This window comes from Chiloscyllium punctatum, chromosome 11, assembly GCF_047496795.1.
Source record: "Chiloscyllium punctatum isolate Juve2018m chromosome 11, sChiPun1.3, whole genome shotgun sequence".
NCBI lineage: Eukaryota > Metazoa > Chordata > Chondrichthyes > Orectolobiformes > Hemiscylliidae > Chiloscyllium > Chiloscyllium punctatum.
The window spans coordinates 48,419,259-48,437,488 of record NC_092749.1 but is presented as its reverse complement, the minus strand read 5'-3'; the positions used below and the strand labels follow the sequence as shown (position 1 = coordinate 48,437,488).

General features: G+C 43.6%; 1 protein-coding gene across 1 annotated transcript in view; it reads left to right on the top strand.

Moving 5' to 3' along the window:
- Positions 1-14,336, top strand: part of spata17 (spermatogenesis associated 17) — a 342,383-nt gene extending 328,047 nt beyond the window's left edge. The window contains exon 10 of the mRNA XM_072580768.1: positions 12,547-14,336. Coding sequence (XP_072436869.1) covers positions 12,547-12,627 — 81 coding nt within the window. The 3' untranslated portion in view covers positions 12,628-14,336. The remainder of the gene's footprint in view (positions 1-12,546) is intronic.
- Positions 14,337-18,230: the final 3,894 nt, after the last annotated feature.

The following is an 18,230-nucleotide window of genomic DNA, read 5'->3' as shown; positions in this document are numbered from 1 at the left end:
ATTTTTCAAAATGGAGGACAGTTGAAAGTGGATTCTCCAAGAGTCTGTATTGGAATCCTTACTTTTCTTGATATATATTAATAACCTGGAATTTGATGTACAGTGGAAAATTTTAAGGCTTGCAGATGACGTGAAACATTGAAGATACGTGAACTGTGAGGACAGTGGGCAACTCCAAAAGGACATTGGTAAGTAAGATGACTGGGTGAATGAGGTTCAATGAGAGAAGTGTAAGGTGATGCACTTTGAAAGGAAGACCAATGGAAGACAATATCAAATAAGGGATACAAGACCAACAATTCTGTGATTCTGTAATTTTCTAACTATCATGAGAGGTTATTAATCTACCAGTTTTTCAGACAGTGAGTTCCAGACCCTAATCGTCCTCTGGGTGGAAAATAATTATCCTCAATTCACAGCAATCCTCGTATCAATTACTTTAAATGTGTGTTATTGGTCATTGACCTCTCTGCTACAGAATTAGACTCATTCTTATCTGGTCCAGCTGGGCCTATCATAATCCTTTCCACATTAACTAAACTTTCCCTCAGTCATCCCTGTAACTAAGAAAATAATCCTATTTATCCAATCTTTCCTCCTACTTAAAATTCTTTGCTCTTGGCAACATCCTCGTAAATTTCCTCTGCAGTCTGTCTAGTACAATCCATTCTTCCTGTAATTTGACAATCAAATATGTGTGTTGTGCTCTATCTGTAATCCAACGGGTATTTTATTTGATGCTCTTGCGCCTACTGCCTCAGCTAATAATAGAAAATATCACATATGTTTCCTTAATTAACTTACCTTCCTGTCCCGCTACCTTCAAGGATCTGAAGACATTTACTTCAAGGTCCCACTGTTTCTTGACACTTCTTAGTATCCAACCATTTAAAATGCATTGAAAGCCTTGACTGCCTTCCACAATTGTATTACCTCACACTTCTCCATTTTGAATTCTGTAGGCCGCTTTTCTACTCACCCAACCAGTCCAATTATACCTTCTTGTAGTTTGAAAGTTTCTTCTTCTTAATCCACCACATGGTCTTTTTCCATATCATCTGCAAACTTGTTAATCATGCCAGACACATTTAAGTCTAAATCATTGATCTATAACATGAACAGCTGGAGATTCAGTACTGAGCCCTGCAGAACACCATAGAAACAGCATTTCAGTGACAGAAACATCTGTTGGCCATTAGACTTTGCGTCCAGCCACTGAGCTAATTTTGGATCCAAATATGCACCTTGCCCTGGATTCTTTAAGTTTATAATTTTCTGACCCATCTGCTATGCGGGACCTTGTCAAAAATTGTTCTAAAGTGCAGACTAAATCAAAAGGGTTATCCTTATTGATTTTCTTTGTGACCTCCCCAAAATTTGCACAAGTTAGTCAGGTATGACTTTCTTTAACAAATACATGCTGACTGCCCTTGATTAATCCATGTGCTTACTGCTGATTTACATTGTACATCAGAATTGTTTCCAATAATGTACGCCCACCATTGAGGTTAGCTTGACTCGTCTACAATTATTTAGTTCATCTCTTCCAACAGTTTTAAATAATGATACAACATTAGAGTCCTCCAGTATGCCTGCAACATAACTGCAGCTAGAGAGGATTGAAAACAGTGATCAGACCCACTACTATTCCTTCAAGCAGCTTGGAATACAACATTGCAAAGCACCTTAAGATTTTCTCCCGAATCATGTTTGTTAGGAACCACATTCACGCCTTGAGTGCTTCTACACGCAAGTTATCTCTTGGCCTCTAGCTCTTCTGTTTCCTTAGTTATCCTTTTGTTCTTTATGTTCTTGTAAAATGTTATAGGTTTTCCTTGATTTTACTTGCTGATATTTTCTCAGGTCCTCCTTTTGCTTTCTGAATTTCATTTTTAATTTTACCTCAGCAATTTCTGTTCACCTTTGCACTATTGAGCTATTACCTATGGTATACGCTTCCCATGAAAAGTATAATATTATCCTTACAGAGTATAATAAAAAGTTACTAGGCTTTTCTGGAATGAAAAAAAAAGTGCTTTGGGGTCAGATTGAGTAGACAGGGTCTATATTCCCTAGAATGTAGAAGAATGAGTGCTGTTTTACAGGATTAATACCTGGAAAGGATAGATCACCAGATGAGGAAATGTCAGACAGACTTAGCTTGTATTCACTGGAGTTTACAGGAGCAAGAAGTGACATGATTGAAACATATAGGAATCTGAGGGGTCTTGACTGGTTGAATATGGAGAATCAGGAATTAAGAGTCACTATAAAAATAAGATGTTGCCCATTTAAAGCAGAGAAGAGATTGTTTTCACCGTGGGGGCAGGAGTCAGTGGGGTTGGCTGTAAATCTTTACATTCATTCGTGATGAAGGACTTTTGCCCGAAATGATGATTTTCCTGCTCCTCGGATGCTGCCTGACCTGCTGTGCTTTTCCAGCACCACTCTAATCTTGACTCTCATCTCCAGCATCCGCAGTCCTCATTTTCTCCCTGTAAATCTTTACTATCCTTTTCCTCAAGAAGATGATACAAGAAGAGTTCTTGTATGTTTTTACAGTAGAGATTGGTACATTCTTGTTAAACAAAAAGGTGAATGGTCATCAGGGTAGGTGGGAATGTACAGTAAACAGCTCACCCATGATCCTATATTAAATGGTGAAGCAGGCTCAATGGATCTAATGGCCTGCACTTGCTCCTAAATTCATAGATTCATACGTGTGTGTTATTTCATTAAAATATATGACATTCCTAAAGGGTTTGATAGGGTAGATGCTGGGAGGATGTAATTGATGAAGATTAGCCATTATCTATTTATGTGGATTGGACTTGAAAGGCTGAAAAGTTGAATGGCTCATTTCTGTTCCTTTTTGTCCTCATACTCTAATATGTAGAAGTGAAATCAGAAAGAAGTGAAAATTGCTTCACAGCCTGTACATTAACCTTCTGCGTTATATGTAGAATTTAAACTGGAACATTTATTTTTCCCAATTTTTACCAGAGGAGTTGCTTTATTATTGCCAAATATGATGAGTTCTACCTATTTTCCAGAGACAGAAGATTATAGTCAGCCCTCTGTATATATTACACTCAATACTGATGTAGCGATGATTATTGGAATAGTCAAATAGTTAATAAATGTCAAAATCCTTTACAGTAATAAATGTTGTGGCTTGGAAATCCCCATTGATTTTCATGTTTTTGTATCCCAATGTTGATAAAAGACAGCTGGAACTCAAAGGGAAATGATTTAATGATAGATGTTGCAGCAGGAGACCTGATGAACCTCCTTGTGATTTCCATAGCTACCATGAAATGATAAATGTAAGAAATGGACCATGGACTGGGAAGATCCTGCTGGTCTCTGGTGAAATATCAGCAGAAATCAAATGCAATTTCAGTGCCATAGTGTACATCAGAAGCAAAATATTAATATCCTAATGGTACTACCTGATGTTATACAATTTCACCATGAGTATTATGGCATACTGGAGAGGTGATGGCCTTGGGGCTTTATTGCTGGATTATTAATCCAGAGACTCAGGTAATGTTCTGAGGTCTGAAGTTCGAAACCCACAACTTGACTTCAATAAAAATCAGGAATTAAGAGCCTAATGATGGCAATGAAACCATGTCAATTGTTGAAAAAAACCCATCTGATTCACCAATGTCATTTAGGGAAGTAGCCTGTCATACTTACCTGGTCAGGATTGCATGTGACTCCAGACCCACAGCAATGACTCTTAACTGCCTTCTGAAATGGGTAATAAATGCTGGCCTAGCCAGTGAATGAATATACAAAAAGATACTGAAAGTTTACAATATGCAGTGCTGAGGTTGCTTTAAACTTGTTAGCAAAGTTTTCCGTCATTTTAGTTTAATTTTTCTAAGTAACTGTTTCACTTTGTGTGTGCTAAGAATCTTGAAAGCTACAGAGTGATGGTATTCATAACCCACTCAAGTATTACTTCTATGGTACACATTACTTGACACTGGCTGCCTGCAAGCTAAGTGTTTCATTTGTCCTTCAGCTCAGGTTCTCCTCAAATGTATTCCGTCACATACATGGTCGACTGGAAGATTTCAAATCAATTGTGTAACTCTCAAAGGTGCACTTGCAAGCTACAGCTCTCCTGTTGAATGTCCTACATTAATGAAAAATATTACATTTGTACAAAACAAAGATTTGGGGCAAAGAACTGCTATTTCACTCATTTACTTTTAACAAACTTCAGTGAAACAAGCGATTTTCTGGCACTTTAATTTTCAACTGCTGGATCAGTGTCTATGAAATATGCCAAATGATTTGGCAGTTATCAAAAAAAAGATGAGAGGAAGGGTGACCATCCCCTTGGTCCCCTCTTCTTAAAAACCTTGAACTCCGGCATTCTTGCAAACTACCCCTCATCTCCAACTTTCCTTTTCTCTCTGAAGCCTTGTAAATGTTTCTGCCACCCAAACCATGTTTATCTATTTCACAACTCCATGCTTGGATCCCTCCAGTTAGGTTCCTATTGCTGCCACAATATCAAAAATGCACTTAAGTGACATCCTATGACTGTGTCAAAGTTAACCATGCTCTCTCTGTCCTGTTTAATGTACCTGCAGTCTTTGACAAGGTTGGGCAGAACATCTTCCTCCATAGTTCTCCAACTGAGTGGGAATCTACTTGCCTGGTTTATTCTTATTTATCAAATCTTGATTTGGAATCATTTGCGAAGGCTTCCTCTCCTGGTATCGCTAACTCTGCACTCCCCTAGCAATCTATCCTTAGCCCCATTTATTTCTCATCTATATGCTGCCCCTTCAGAGTTCATTGAAAACCATGGTGTTAATTTTCACATGTACAGTGATGGCTCCAGCTTGATTGCTCCAACACATCTCTCAACTCCTCAGTTGCAAGATTTTGCCAGCCTTTGGGTGGCAGGACAGGATAGGGGACAGAGAAGCTGATAAAATCACAAGGATTGCTGCTGCATAATTCATCCCACCGTGCCCCCACCCCCTGATCACCATTCTTGCTTGACTCCAACAAAAATGTTATTTTCTTCCTTCCCTGTGAAGACATCTCAAAATGGAGACTCCACCTTATTTTCCACGCAGCCTCAGCAGCGGTCATCAGTGTCGAGAACCATTCTCTATACTTAATTGGATGGCTCATTGGCATCTATTTAGGAGCCAGCTCTTGGCAAAATTTAGTACTGATGTTTGGACCCACTTCCTGATAATTGTTTTCAACCAGACCATGGAGAATTTTAGTTTATGATGTTACCTGATCTTTTAGGATTGTTTCTCAAGCCAGGATATTTGCTCCACAGGTGGGTAGCACAAGTTGGGAAATTTCCTGGCTTGCCAAACCACCTCAGGAGAAGCTTCCCTGGTGTGACCTTCGTTTCGAGTAGGAGTGGGGTGTGTGTACGATGAAACTGAATGTGCTATCCTCTCGCATAGGTCAAGGGTTTGGCACACAGAGGCTGCCTAAGTGTTGAGACGGTCTGTTCAAAAAGCTTGCCTTGTTACTCTGGGGGTTTCATTCATGTTTTTTGCATAATTTTAGTTTCTTAAACCTTATCTTCAGGCCCCTTCACCTCTCAATCACTGTCCATTGCCCATTCATGCGAACTCATTCCACTGCTTGCTCCCCAACCATCTTCAGTAGTCCCTCATAACTTATACTAAAATGTATACCTCTCACCTACCCAGCATGCTCCTATCCTCCAGGTCTCCTAACCTTATTGCCCCATACCAATTTTTGACAACTCGCACTACTTTATCCATCACCCTTTAGCCTTATACCTTTCATGGCATTGTGACCAAGCACAGACCTCAAGAGTAATTCTGAATGAAATAAAATATATTTCTATCACATTTGTCATTTCATGGAACCCAATCCAAAACTTAAATCCCTTTAATTATTTACCATCTTATAGAAACAAACAGACTTGTATTCATAACCCCGTATCAACAATAACTAATTCTTTAATAAACTTTTTAAGGAATCAATCAGCTATGTAGTTTGGATGCTCGTTAAGCTAACAAAATAATTTATTGAAAACAGTCAACCAGTAATACTGTCAAAAAGAATGCCTTAGCGTAATATCAACAAACTATTATTGTCTGGTTTCTTTTTACCTTTCACAGGCACAGGCAGAATTTTTTTTGAAAACATTTAAAGGTTAGGGCTTTAAATAGCTTCACAGCTTGGCAGTTCAACAAACTTTCTTCACACTCAACAGTATTTACATCTACTTTTAAAAATTGTAATTCTGACACTGCAGGGACAGTTTCAGGCCCTCATTACAGAGGAACCTCAATTATCCGAATACCAATTATTCGAAAATTGGATTATCCGAAGGATATCTCGAGGTCCTGATAGAAACATTACATCAAAGACGTGTTTCCAACAGTGATCGTGTCTTTTGTTTACAGTGATTAAACAGGCACCGTCTCCAATTGACTGATCTCCCGCCCTCTCTCTCTCTCCCCACACTTTCCCTGGAGCTCTACAGAGGGGTGTACCCAAAACCCCCACCCTTCCCCAGATCATCTGACCAACATTGTCCTGTACAGCACAGAGTTGGAACCGTCAAAAAATTGCAGTAAAAAGTTGTGTGTGTGGCTGTGGTTTTGTGCGTGTGTGTGTGTGCTATTTGGAGACTTACCCCACAAAGGCAGCAGCAGTCTTGTTGTTGGTGTCCAGTCCAGCTGCCCTGGAGAACGGTGTGTGTATACGGGGTTGGGGTCGGGGGTGGGTGTTGTGCAGGGTTGGGATGGGGGGGCAGTGTTGCGGGGCATTGGGAACGGTGTTGCGCGGTGTTGGGAACGGTGTTACATGGCAGTGTTGCACGGGGTTGGGGGGGGGCGGTGTTGCACAGGGTTGGGGGCAAGGGGGAGGTGTTGCGTGGGGTTGGGGGCGGAAGTGGGAGGGGCAGTGTTGCGTGGGGCCTGGGGCAGGGAGCGGTGTTGCACGGGGTTCGGGCCGGGGGTGGGAGGGGCAATGTTGTGCGGGTTTGGAAGAGGCGGTGTTGCGCGGGGTTGGGGCCGGGGGCGGTGTTCCTGGGGTTGGGGGTGGGGGGGTGATGTTGCACGGGGTTGGGGGTGGGGGGGGTGGGGGGCGGTGTTGCTCGCTGTTGGAGCGGATGGCAATGTTGCTCGGGGTTGGGGGCAGGGGGTGGTGTTGCTCGGGGTTGGGGACAGGGGGCGGTGTTGCTCGGGGTTGGGGGCAGGGGCCGGTGTTGCTCAGGGTCAGGGTTGGGGACGGGGGGTGGTGTTGCTCGGGGTTGGGGGTGGGAGGTGGTGTTGCTCAGGGTTGGAGCGGAGGGCATTTTTCTCGGGGTTCGGGGTGGGGGACGGTGATGCTCGGGGTTGGGCGTGGGGGGGCGATGTTGCTCGGGGTTGGGGGCGAGGGGTAGTCTTGCTTGGGGTTTGGGGCGGGGGTGGGGGCGGTGTTGCTCGGGGTTGGAGCGGAGGGTAATGTTGCTTGGCGTTGGGGGCGGAGGGCAGTGTTGCTCGGTGTTGGAGACGGGGGCGGTGTTGCTCGGGGTTGGAGCGGAGGGCAGTGTTGCTCGGGGTTGGAGCGGAGGGCAGTGTTGCTTGGTGTTGGAGACAGGGGCGGTGTTGCTCGGGGTTGGAGCGGAGGGCAGTGTTGCTCGGGGTTGGGGGCAGGGGCGCGGTGTTGCTCGGTGTTGGAGACGGGGGCGGTGTTGCTCGGGGTTGGAGCGGAGGGCGGTGTTGCTTGGTGTTGGAGACAGGGGCGGTGTTGCTCGGGGTTGGAGCGGAGGGCAGTGTTGCTCGGGGTTGGGGGCGGGGGCGCGGTGTTGCTCGGGTTGGGGGCGAGAGGTGGTGTTGCTCAGGTTGGGGGTGGGGGGGCAGTATTGCTCGGGTTTGGAGCGGAGGGTAGTGGTACTCAGGGTTGGGGGGACAGGGCGGGGGGGCGATGGGGCGGTGGGGCTCGGGATTGGGGCGGGGGTGGTGTGGCTTGGGGTTGGGGACGGTGGGGCGGTGTTGCTCGGGGTTGGGGGCAGGGGGCAGTGTTGCTCAGGGTTGGGGATGGGGGGTGGTGTTGCTCGGGGTTGGAGCGGAGGGCAGTGGTGCTCGGGGTCCGGGGCGGGGGACGGTGTTGCTCGAGGTTGGGGGTGAGGGGTGGTCTTGCTCGGGGTTGGGGACGGGGGTGGGGGCGGTGTTGCTCGGGATTGGAGCGGAGGGTAATGTTGCTCGGGTTGGGGGCAGAGGGTAGTGGTGTTCAGGGTTGGGGGCGGGGGGGCGGTGGAGCAGTGGGGCTCAGGATTGGGGCGGGGGTGGTGTGGCTTGGGGTTGGGGACGGTGGAGCGATGTTGCTTGGGGTTGGGGGCGGGGGGGCAGTGTTGCTTGGGGTTGAGGGTGGGGTGGCGGTGGGACAATGTTGCTCAGGCTTGGGGGCGGGGGCAGTGTTGCTCGGGGTTGCGGGCGGGTAGGTGGTGGGGTGAGGTTGCTCGGGGTTGGAGCGGGGGGGCAGTGGAGCGATGTTGCTCGGGGTTGCGGTTGGGGGGCAGTGTTGCTCGGGGTTGGGGGTGGGGGGCGGTGTTGGACAGGGTTTGGGGTGGTGGGGTGATGTTGCTCGGGGTTGGGGGAGTGGGGGCGGTGGTGCTCGGGGTTGGGGTGGGCGGTGTTGGACAGGTTTGGGGGCACTGTTGGACAGGGTTGGGGCAGGGGGGTGTTGGACGGGTTGGGGCAGGTGGCGGAAGGCAGTGTTGGACGGGATTGGGTGTGGGGAGACGGTGTTGCTCGGGGGGGCGGTGTTGCTCGGGGTTGGTGGTGGGGGCAGTTTTGCTTGGGGTTGGGGCGGGGGGCGGTTTTGCTCGGGGTTGGGGGCTGGGGGCGGTGTTGGACAGGGTTGAGGACAGCGGTGTTGGACAGGGTTGGGGGGAGCAGTGTTGCTCAGGGTTGGGGGCGGGGTGACGGTGTTGCTCGGGGTTGGGGGCAGGGGTGCAGTGGTGGACAGGGTTGGGGAGAGCGGTGTTGTACCAGGTTGGGGGCGGGGGGTTGTTGCTCAGGGTTGGGTGCGGGGGGCAGTGTTGCTCGGGGTTGGTGGCGGGGCTGCGGTGTTGGACAGGTTTGGGGGAGCGGTGTTGGATGGGGTTGGGGGAGCGGTGTTGGATGGGGTTAAGGCGGGGAGTTGTTGTTCGGGGCAGGGGGGTGGTGTTGCTCGGGGTTGGTGGCGGGGCTGCGGTGTTGGACAGGGTTGGGGGAGCGGTGTTGGATGGGGTTGGGGCAGGGGGTTGTTGCTCGGGATTCGGGGCAGGGGCGGTGTTGCTCGGGATTGGGGACGGGGGGGTGGTGTTGCTTGGGGTTGGTGGCGGGGGTGCGGTGTAGGACAGGGTTGGGGGGAGCGGTGTTGGATGGGGTTGGGGCGGGGGGTTGTTGCTCAGGGTTGGTGGCGGGAGGCGGTGTTGCTCGTGGTTGGGGGTGGGGGGCAGTGTTGCTCAGGCTTGGTGGTGGGGGGGTGGTGTTGCTCATGGTTGGGGCGGGTGCGATGTTGCTCACGGTTGGTGATGGGGGGCAGTGTTGCACGTGGTTGGGACGAGGCGGCGGTGTTGCTTGGGGTTGGTGGTGGTGGGCGGTGTTGCTCGGGGTTGGTGGTGGTGGGCGGTGTTGCTAGGGGTTGGGGGTGGGGGGGCGGTGTTGCTCGGGGTTGGGGGCGGGGGGGGCGGTGTTGCTCATGGTTGGGGCGGAGGGCGGTTTTGCATGGGGTTGGGAAGCAGTGTTGCACATGGTTGGGGTGGGATTCAGTGTTGGACAGGGTTGGGGGGTGGTTTTGGACAGGGTTAGTGGCGGGGGGGTGGTGTTGGACAGGGTTGGGGTTGGTGTTGATGTTGGACGGGGTTGGTGCCAGAGGGTGGTGTTGCTCGGGGTTGGGGGTGGGGAGCGGTGTTGCTCGTGGCTGGGGCGGAGGGCAGTTTTGCATGGGGTTGGACATGGGGGTGCAGTTTTGCACAGGGTTGGGGAGCGGTGTTGGATGGGATTGGTGGCGGGGGGGTGGTGTTGCTCGGGGTTGGTGGCGGGGGGTGGTGTTGCTTGGGGTTGGTGGCGGGGGGCAGTGTTGCTCGTGGTTGGGGGCGGGGGGCGGTGTTGCTCGTGGTTGGGGGCGGGGGCAGTGTTGCTCGTGGTTGGGGGCAGGGGGTGGTGCTCGTGGTTAGGGGCGGGGGCAGTGTTGCTCGTGGTTGGGGGCGGGGGCAATGTTGCTCGTGGTTGGGGCGGGGAGCGGTGTTGCTCATGGTTGGGGCGGAGGGCGGTTTTGCATGGGGTTGGAGGCGGGGGTGCGGTTTTGCACAGGGTTGGGGAACGGTGTTGCACGGGGTTGGGGTGGGGGGTCAGTGTTGGACAGACAGGGTTGGGGGTGGTGTGGGATGGGGTTGGGGGCGGGGGGGTGGTGTTGGACAGGGTTGGGGGGGCGGTGTTGCACGGAGTTGGGGCGGAGTGGCAGTGTTGCTCGGAGTTGGCAGTATGGGGGTGTTGGGGGCAGGGGATATTGGGGCAGGTGGCGTGTTGTACGCGCCATGTGTGCTGCTGCTAGTCTCCTGAATGGGGAGCAGACTTTAAAAGCTCCATGCGCCAATGGAAAGGCATTTGATCAATTAACCGAATAATCGATTATCTGAACGAAATGGTGCCCGCCCATCCAGTTCAGGTAACCTAAGTTCCCCTGTACATTGAATTCAGCTGATGCTATTTGCAATGTTGATTTCATGGTCCCTACTGTTTCTCTCTAGTGTGGTTCATGCATCAACCCTGTACGCTTCTGGTGGAAAGGATATCTGTTGGAGATAGGAGCAGGATCTGAATCTGGGTCCTGTCTGCCATTTTTGAAGTTTCAATGACTACATGAGAATTCAGGCCTTTAAGTTTGACATAGAAGTTGATTTCTAGAGAACCAACAACATAATCATGTTCATATTAAGATTCTGATTAAGGTGTTTGAGCTTGCAAACTGTTGTATAGGGTCTGAAAGGATTAATAATGAGCAGTACCATATAGTAACTGAATTATTGAATTGTTCTGAAGAAGAGACGCACCAAACTTGAAATGTTAACTTTGTTTGTCTCTCCACAGGTACTGCCAAACCAGCTGAGTTTCTCCAGCATTCTCTGTTTCAGGTTTACAGCACTCAGAACTTTGCTTTTATTTATTTAAAAACATTTGGTTGTGTCAGAATACCCCTGGCTTCTGGTACTTCTGGTTTCTTCTGGAAAGTTCCCTTTTCTTTCTTGTTGATTTTAACAGATTTTCCTCAATTGGCTTTCCTGACATCAACACAACAGGACAGAATTTCCCTTTGCCCACAAGATCTGTCACTGACCCTGTAAAACCTCCAGTTTTAATGAATATTAAAAGTATTTCTCAAAATTGTGCAAGGTTGAGGAAATCCTATTCAAATTGTGCAATTTAGAAATAAGCAAATTGTAAACAAATGGGATACTATGTCGCTTCTTCACAAAAGAATAATGTAAAAATTAAATCAATTGCCTGGGAATATCAATGAAGTACATCATATAAATGACCTATTTCAGAACTTAAAACAAGGGGAGGATTTGTGACATGGCAGGAAGATGGATGTGAGGTCAATGTAAAAGAAGCTAACATTCTGTGGTAATTTTCCCAAGCAGTAATTTCTTTGTTCCCCATATCCTGATTCACCAAAGGATTCAAACTGCTCCCTTCACTAAATTCGGATGTACCCATCTTCACAGAGAGACCAGGAATAACCCAATCAGCTCCCACTCTGGCTAGGGCCACTGTATGGAGCCCCATTTTTATATAGTATTTTCTGTTTGGCATAGAGATCAGGAAGATTAGAGGAATGCAGTTCTAGATGTACTGCAGGTCAATTATCCTGACCCATAGGGTAGTGCAAAAGCAATTCTTGTGGGAAAATGCAAAACATTTGGAGTTGTAAGATACGTTTTCAGTCTGTCTGTTATCTTTTTCCTATATAACTGACTTAACCTTTGCCTTCATTGTAAGTCCAGATCTTGGCCAATTACCCAAACCATTTTAAATCTACTGTTAGCCATCAAGATGCAATTTAAGCCCTTAGTGTCTATGTGTAGAAAATGCTGTATAGAAGAACATCAAAAAACATTTTCTCTCTTTTTTCCCTTTCTCCCCAACTTCTTGTTCAGGAGTTTACGATGTGGGACTCATTTTACAACAAAAAGTATAAATTTTGAAAAGAATAATTTTAAAATGCACATGTACTCAAGTGAAAACTTATGAAACAAAATGTAATGTGAAGGTATTATACAGCAGAAAAAAAATTTCAAATTTATATCAATGAAAAACAAATATAGTGGCTTGTTTTATTGTAAAGATATTGTGAGAAATGTTACACTAATCTTTCAGATGTATGCTTATCTTTGTCAATGTTTTTTGTTTCATCCTATCACTAAATTAGTCAAGTAGATTCTGAACAATTATAAATGGAATTTCTATGTCCTTGCAGTTAACACCATCTTTAAAATAGACAGAGATGTTACCTTGATTAAAGTATTTTATTTTCTCTTTCTAGCCATTCAGAACTGTCTTTAAATCCATTCATCTCTTTGAGAAGTTACAAAAATCATATTCCAAAGCTGGTCAAGTATGTTAAGGACGATGGGGATTCCGTTACACTTCTTGCTATATAATGTGATAGGAAAAGCAATTGTTTAATTCATTTTTGATACATGAGCACCATTGGAGTAATGAAAAAAATTTAAACTCTCCAGTATTAATACTATCTTACAGAAAATGTACTAATCTATTAAAAGTATACTGGCAATGCACCTGTGATTCATGTAATAATATTTTGTTTTGAATGTGTTAATTTCGTGTATGGTTTATAAATGGTGAAATTCTTTTCCTTTTCAATTTTTCTTAGTATTTAAAGCCATTGAATCTCTCACCATAATACAATTAGTGTAAGAGTTGATTTAAGTGCAACTATTTTTGAATTTGTGGAATCTGTTGCAGAATTATTACATTTTTCTATCTATCTATTATCTTCAAAATTATTGCATATTTTAAATGATATTAACAAAACAAAATTGAAAATATTGTGTGCATGGCAATCTATTAATGGTATCTAAATTGCATCTACTCAAAATTTAATATTTTTACTGTTGGGAGAATTAAAACACTGTTACATTAATAATTTGATGAATATTATTGCAATTGATCTAGAATTAGTTGGATTTTGATGACAATGCGAGCATATAACTAATCTACAGTTCATTTTACAGCTTTTCTATCCTTGTAAAGGTGTTAATGGTCTCTATTGTAGCAGTTTAAATAATTTTTCTAAATGGTAGATCTTGCAGCAATATGTTTGCAGAAATAGATATGTTTAGCTCTTCTACTTGTGTGACATGCTTATGCATTAATGATTTACTTGTATGTTTTATCCTGAACTGTTAAAGAAATCAACAAGAAATAAACTGGTCTCTGACTGCTGCAGTACTGCTAGCATATCTTTGACCATCTTTGGGGAATCTCCTAAATGCTGGAAGATCTTTACAAATTTCATCAAATTATTTCTCACACATTATTTTTTCAAAAATAGGTTTTTTCATAAACTGTAGTGTTGTATATTTTAATCTTTGTCTGGGTATAGAAGTATTTTCTGGGTCAAAACAAAAATTATGACCTTAAATAAATATTTTAAGATGTTCGGGAATCAGAGGAGAAACAAGGAAATTAATATTTTGGATAGACGTGTTTGACAAAATTTGTAACAATTTTGTATAAATTGTTCTGGTTCACAAATACCATTGTAGCATGCAAAGGGTTAATACAAACTGACATTTGGAGCAAAATGAGTAAATTATGTGTTAGGTTGACCTTTGAATACTATGCCGACTATATATACATACGCCTGCTATTGCTAAAATTATATTGAGTCACTCTCCTTATCCGGGTCAAAGTTCTGAAAGATTATAGAATTTATTAACAGTAGACTAAATTTTTGAGAACAAAAGAAATTGCTTTTATCATTGATTAAAACCACACTTATTATTGGAATGTTACTTCAAAAAAAGTTCATTTTCAGAGCATGTGTTCCTTGGAGAAATGATTGTGAAATGGTTCTGCTGTACTTTTGTGGATTCTTTCTAAATTAAAGACTGGACCACTGTTGAGAATAAATGTACTTTAATTTCGGAGAGTGAAAAGGCGAACCCAAGCTGAACCCCTATTGAGATTTAATTTTAGAAAATAATTCTGAGTGCTTTATTCTGTATGGGAGCTGAGCAGCAGCCATACACAAAGCTGGACAGACTGTTGATGAATAAAAACGCCACAGTAATTTTGGATGTGAGTGCTATCTCTTTGATTACTCAAGCTCCAAGGTAGTCCATCACGCCACAATAATTCACCCGGCATTGACTCTCACCTTACTACTGCATTTTTCCCATCAGTCCGATTAGAAACAGCACTGCCCTTATCAGATTAATCTCTTACAATTCTAAATCTGACCTCTGAATAAAAAAAACCTTCTGATGCAGAATATCATTGCAGGCAAGAAAGCTTCAACAGCTGACAGCACTCGGCATGGATCATTCTAAAATGGATCGCCTAATACAGTTCTACCATCCCATAACATTGTCTGAGAACACCATTCTCCTCCATGGGTCTTTTTTGCTGTGCTGTCTTTGTACTCGTTTTTTCAAGCAGAAAAGAGGTGGTTAGGGTCAATAGTGAAGAGATCTTGCTCTGGATACAAGAGACTGCATTTTTAGAACTGATGTTGGGGGGAAGGGAATAAACACAAAATATTCCAGGGATATGCAATCAAAAATAAAAGAAAGGAATTCTGGTTTACAAAGTTTTGAGCCATATTTTCTGTTTTTCAAAACAAGGTAAAATGCCGTCTTTTTACAGATGTTAAAGACTTACAAAACAAATAATAAGCATGATGAATGTTCTTCAGGGAAATTTTTTTTAAAATGATTTTAGTGTTGGGAATAATAAAACAAAATCCAAAATACATCAATATAATGTTTCTACATGTTTTTTCAAGTAACTAGCTGAAACAATATAAATGCCAAAAATAAAGTTTGTTCATTCAGTGATGGTTTCTGCATAACATGTTGAGAAATGATTCTGCAGCCAATTTGTAAAGCAATTTTTAATTGCTTAGTGTCCATGGAATTGGGAATAGCTTACTGGTCCAGCAAGGTGGCACACAAAAACAGATGGAGTATAATGTGGGTAAATGTAAGGTTATTCAATTTGATAGTAAGAATAGGAAAGTTGAATATTTTTTAAAGGACACAAACCTTTTAAATGTTGATTTTCAGACCTGGATACATGTGTGTAGGGAAGAAAGGTTAGCACTCAAATATAGCAAGCAATGACAAAAGCAAATTGTATGTTGGCCTCAATTACAAGGAAACTGAAGTACAAGAAGAAAAATGTCTTGCTACAATTGAATAAGGCTGTGATGTGCCTAGGTCTGGAGTACAATATGCAGTTGTGGACTTCATATTTACAGAGGATAGTACTTGCACTGAAGGAGGTAAGATGAAAGTTCATTAGATTACCTGTCCTTTGATGCTTGGTTGAGTAAGTTAGGCCTACAGTGTTATTAAAGCACACAAGATACTGAAGGAGATTGACGGGTAGACAATGTGAGATTGCTTTCCCTGGCTGCAAAATCAGGAACACAATATCAGGTGTTGATCATTTCAAAATGAGATAAGGAGAAATTTCCTGACTCAGAGTTTTGTGCATCTTTGGAGTTGCCTATCCCTGATGACTGGGAAAGCTGAACCGACCATAAGGCTGGAAATGCTAATCTTTTGGTTTTAGTTTTATCAAGGTGTATGAGGAACGTACAGAAAGGCAGTTGAGGCAAAAGAGTAGTCATGAATGACAGAGTAGGCCTGAGGGCTTGTATGGTTTATCTCAGTTTCTGTTTCTTATGTTCTTATAACATGGCTTGGAGTCAAGGTGCAAAGCAATATAGTACAGAATATGTGAACTTGGACTAATGGAAAGGCAAGGAGAAGTTGAAAGAGAGCAGTAATTAACATAGGTCAAAATTACAACAGGAATTAGATGTGGAATCAAATTTAAATTAATATTGTTACAGTCATTGTTAATGAAACATTTTCTGTAGACAAAGAAATGTTCAGAGGAACTAGCAAGGGAAATAGTGCAAATGAAATTACAAGCTCATACAAATGACAATGCATATACTTTAAAGGGAAGAGAAAATACTACAGAAAGAATCATGAGCAGAATCACCCTGACTTAATCTATACTTATTTATGTTTAAAAGCAGAACTGACACACAATAGCAGGAGTGCCCAGTAGATTAGATAATTGGCCCTACCTGTGGTAACAGTACAGAATATGAAAGTAGAATTGTGAAATGAAAAGGATTGGTAGTTATTTAAAAGATTATGTCTGAGAAAATTGAATTGATGTGCAAAGCAAATGAAATGCGGTACTTTAATCAAATATTCTATGACTTGCATCATATGTTACATTGCGCATGAACACCCAATAGTTATTGTAGTTAAATAGATATGGTGGTCTTCTTGTCTGTTGTCTCTCTTCATAGAGTAGGGAGGTTCAGATGGACAGTCATCAGAATTCATTTAAAAAGGAATATCAATACAGCATCTTGCTTTATCATGTGCATTGGTATTTATTGGCAGCACATGTATAAACAATCGGTGAAAAATATGTATTGCTGGATAGGAGCAAGTCCAGGAAGGTGTAGCAGAGGTAAATGATAACAACATGACAGTTGCTACAGGTAAAGTTTCTCATGATATGGACCTTAATATTCAGGTTTTCCAATAGAGAACATACAACACAGGCTGAATAATTGCAATGATTCCAGTGAAAATTCATATTGTTTGTGTGGACAAGAGCTTGTGGGAATCACAGTTCCCTGTTATGTAAGGGAAAACCTAAAGGAGAAACTTGATGCCATCCAGGCACAGGCTAGCAAATGGCAGGTGAGCTAGACAATATCTATGTCTATTAAGGAACGGCTCAACCACTTCTCTGGACCTTCAGTGAAACTACCATTGATAAGATGCACACTGTTAACATCCCTGGGACCACCTTTAATGAGGTGTTTAACTGAACCAGCCATAACAAAGTAATGGTTATAAACGGAAGCTGGAGATGGACAAACTGGATTGGTTGGCTTCACTATCTCTGTTACATTCAAAGCACAATTCAAGGGTCTAATGGGATTCTTGATTGAGTGGGTGCAGATGTCAACCAGGAAATGTCCACTTAACTATTGGTCCTGTTACTGAACTGGTATTCATCCTGTCTGCCACTCATGCATTGCGCTAGGTTTGTGTACTATCTACACGACGTAGTGCAAAAAGAATCACCAGGCTTACTTTATGCTTGAATGACTTCCAGCTCCATGATCACCAAAAAAGGACAACTGCGGCAAGATCATTATATCATCTTCAAATTTAGCACCGAGATACACAATATTCAGACTGGTCCTTTATCACCTGTAGATTAAAATCCTTGAATTATCTAACATCATCTTCACAGGAGCACTATCTTCACAAAGACAGCAGAGGTTCAACAAGAAGCTAGTATTCCCTAGCTACAAGAGAGAGAGAGAAAGAGAGGCTATTTTCTCAAGTGGAGGAGTTCAGAACGGGGGGTCTAACTCCAAAATTAGAGCTAAACCATTCAGGTGAGTTGTGAAATTGTACTTCTTCAAATAAATAGTCAGCAGGAATATAGAACTTTCTCCCCAAAAAAAATGTTGAAGCTAGGTTAATGGATAATTTTGAAACTGAAATGATAAGACTGAACTTAAATTACAAATCTAAATTATGATACTGTGTAGAATGCACAGTATGAAAATGCTGTCCATAAAGATTATGCCAACAATGATTTTAAAGTAACTGATACCTCTTTGAGATTAAGTATGTAGTACTTTAATATTTTAAAATAAATCTTCTTCTGTCTTGAAGAAGGCTGAATTCACCTGACATCCATCACCATCCCTGTTAACTGTGCATTGAACTAGCAATCCTCCTGCTCACTCTCATGCAGGCTTCTTCAATGCAGACTCCTCTCTTAGTTGAAAAGTTAGCCGACTACATGCCATGCGTGGTAGCAGTCACACTCCATTCCTACCTGCCAGCACATAACTAGTCTACCTTAGTAAGCAATTCCAGATTATTTGACAAACATCACCTATCCACCCTTTCCCCAGCATGTCTA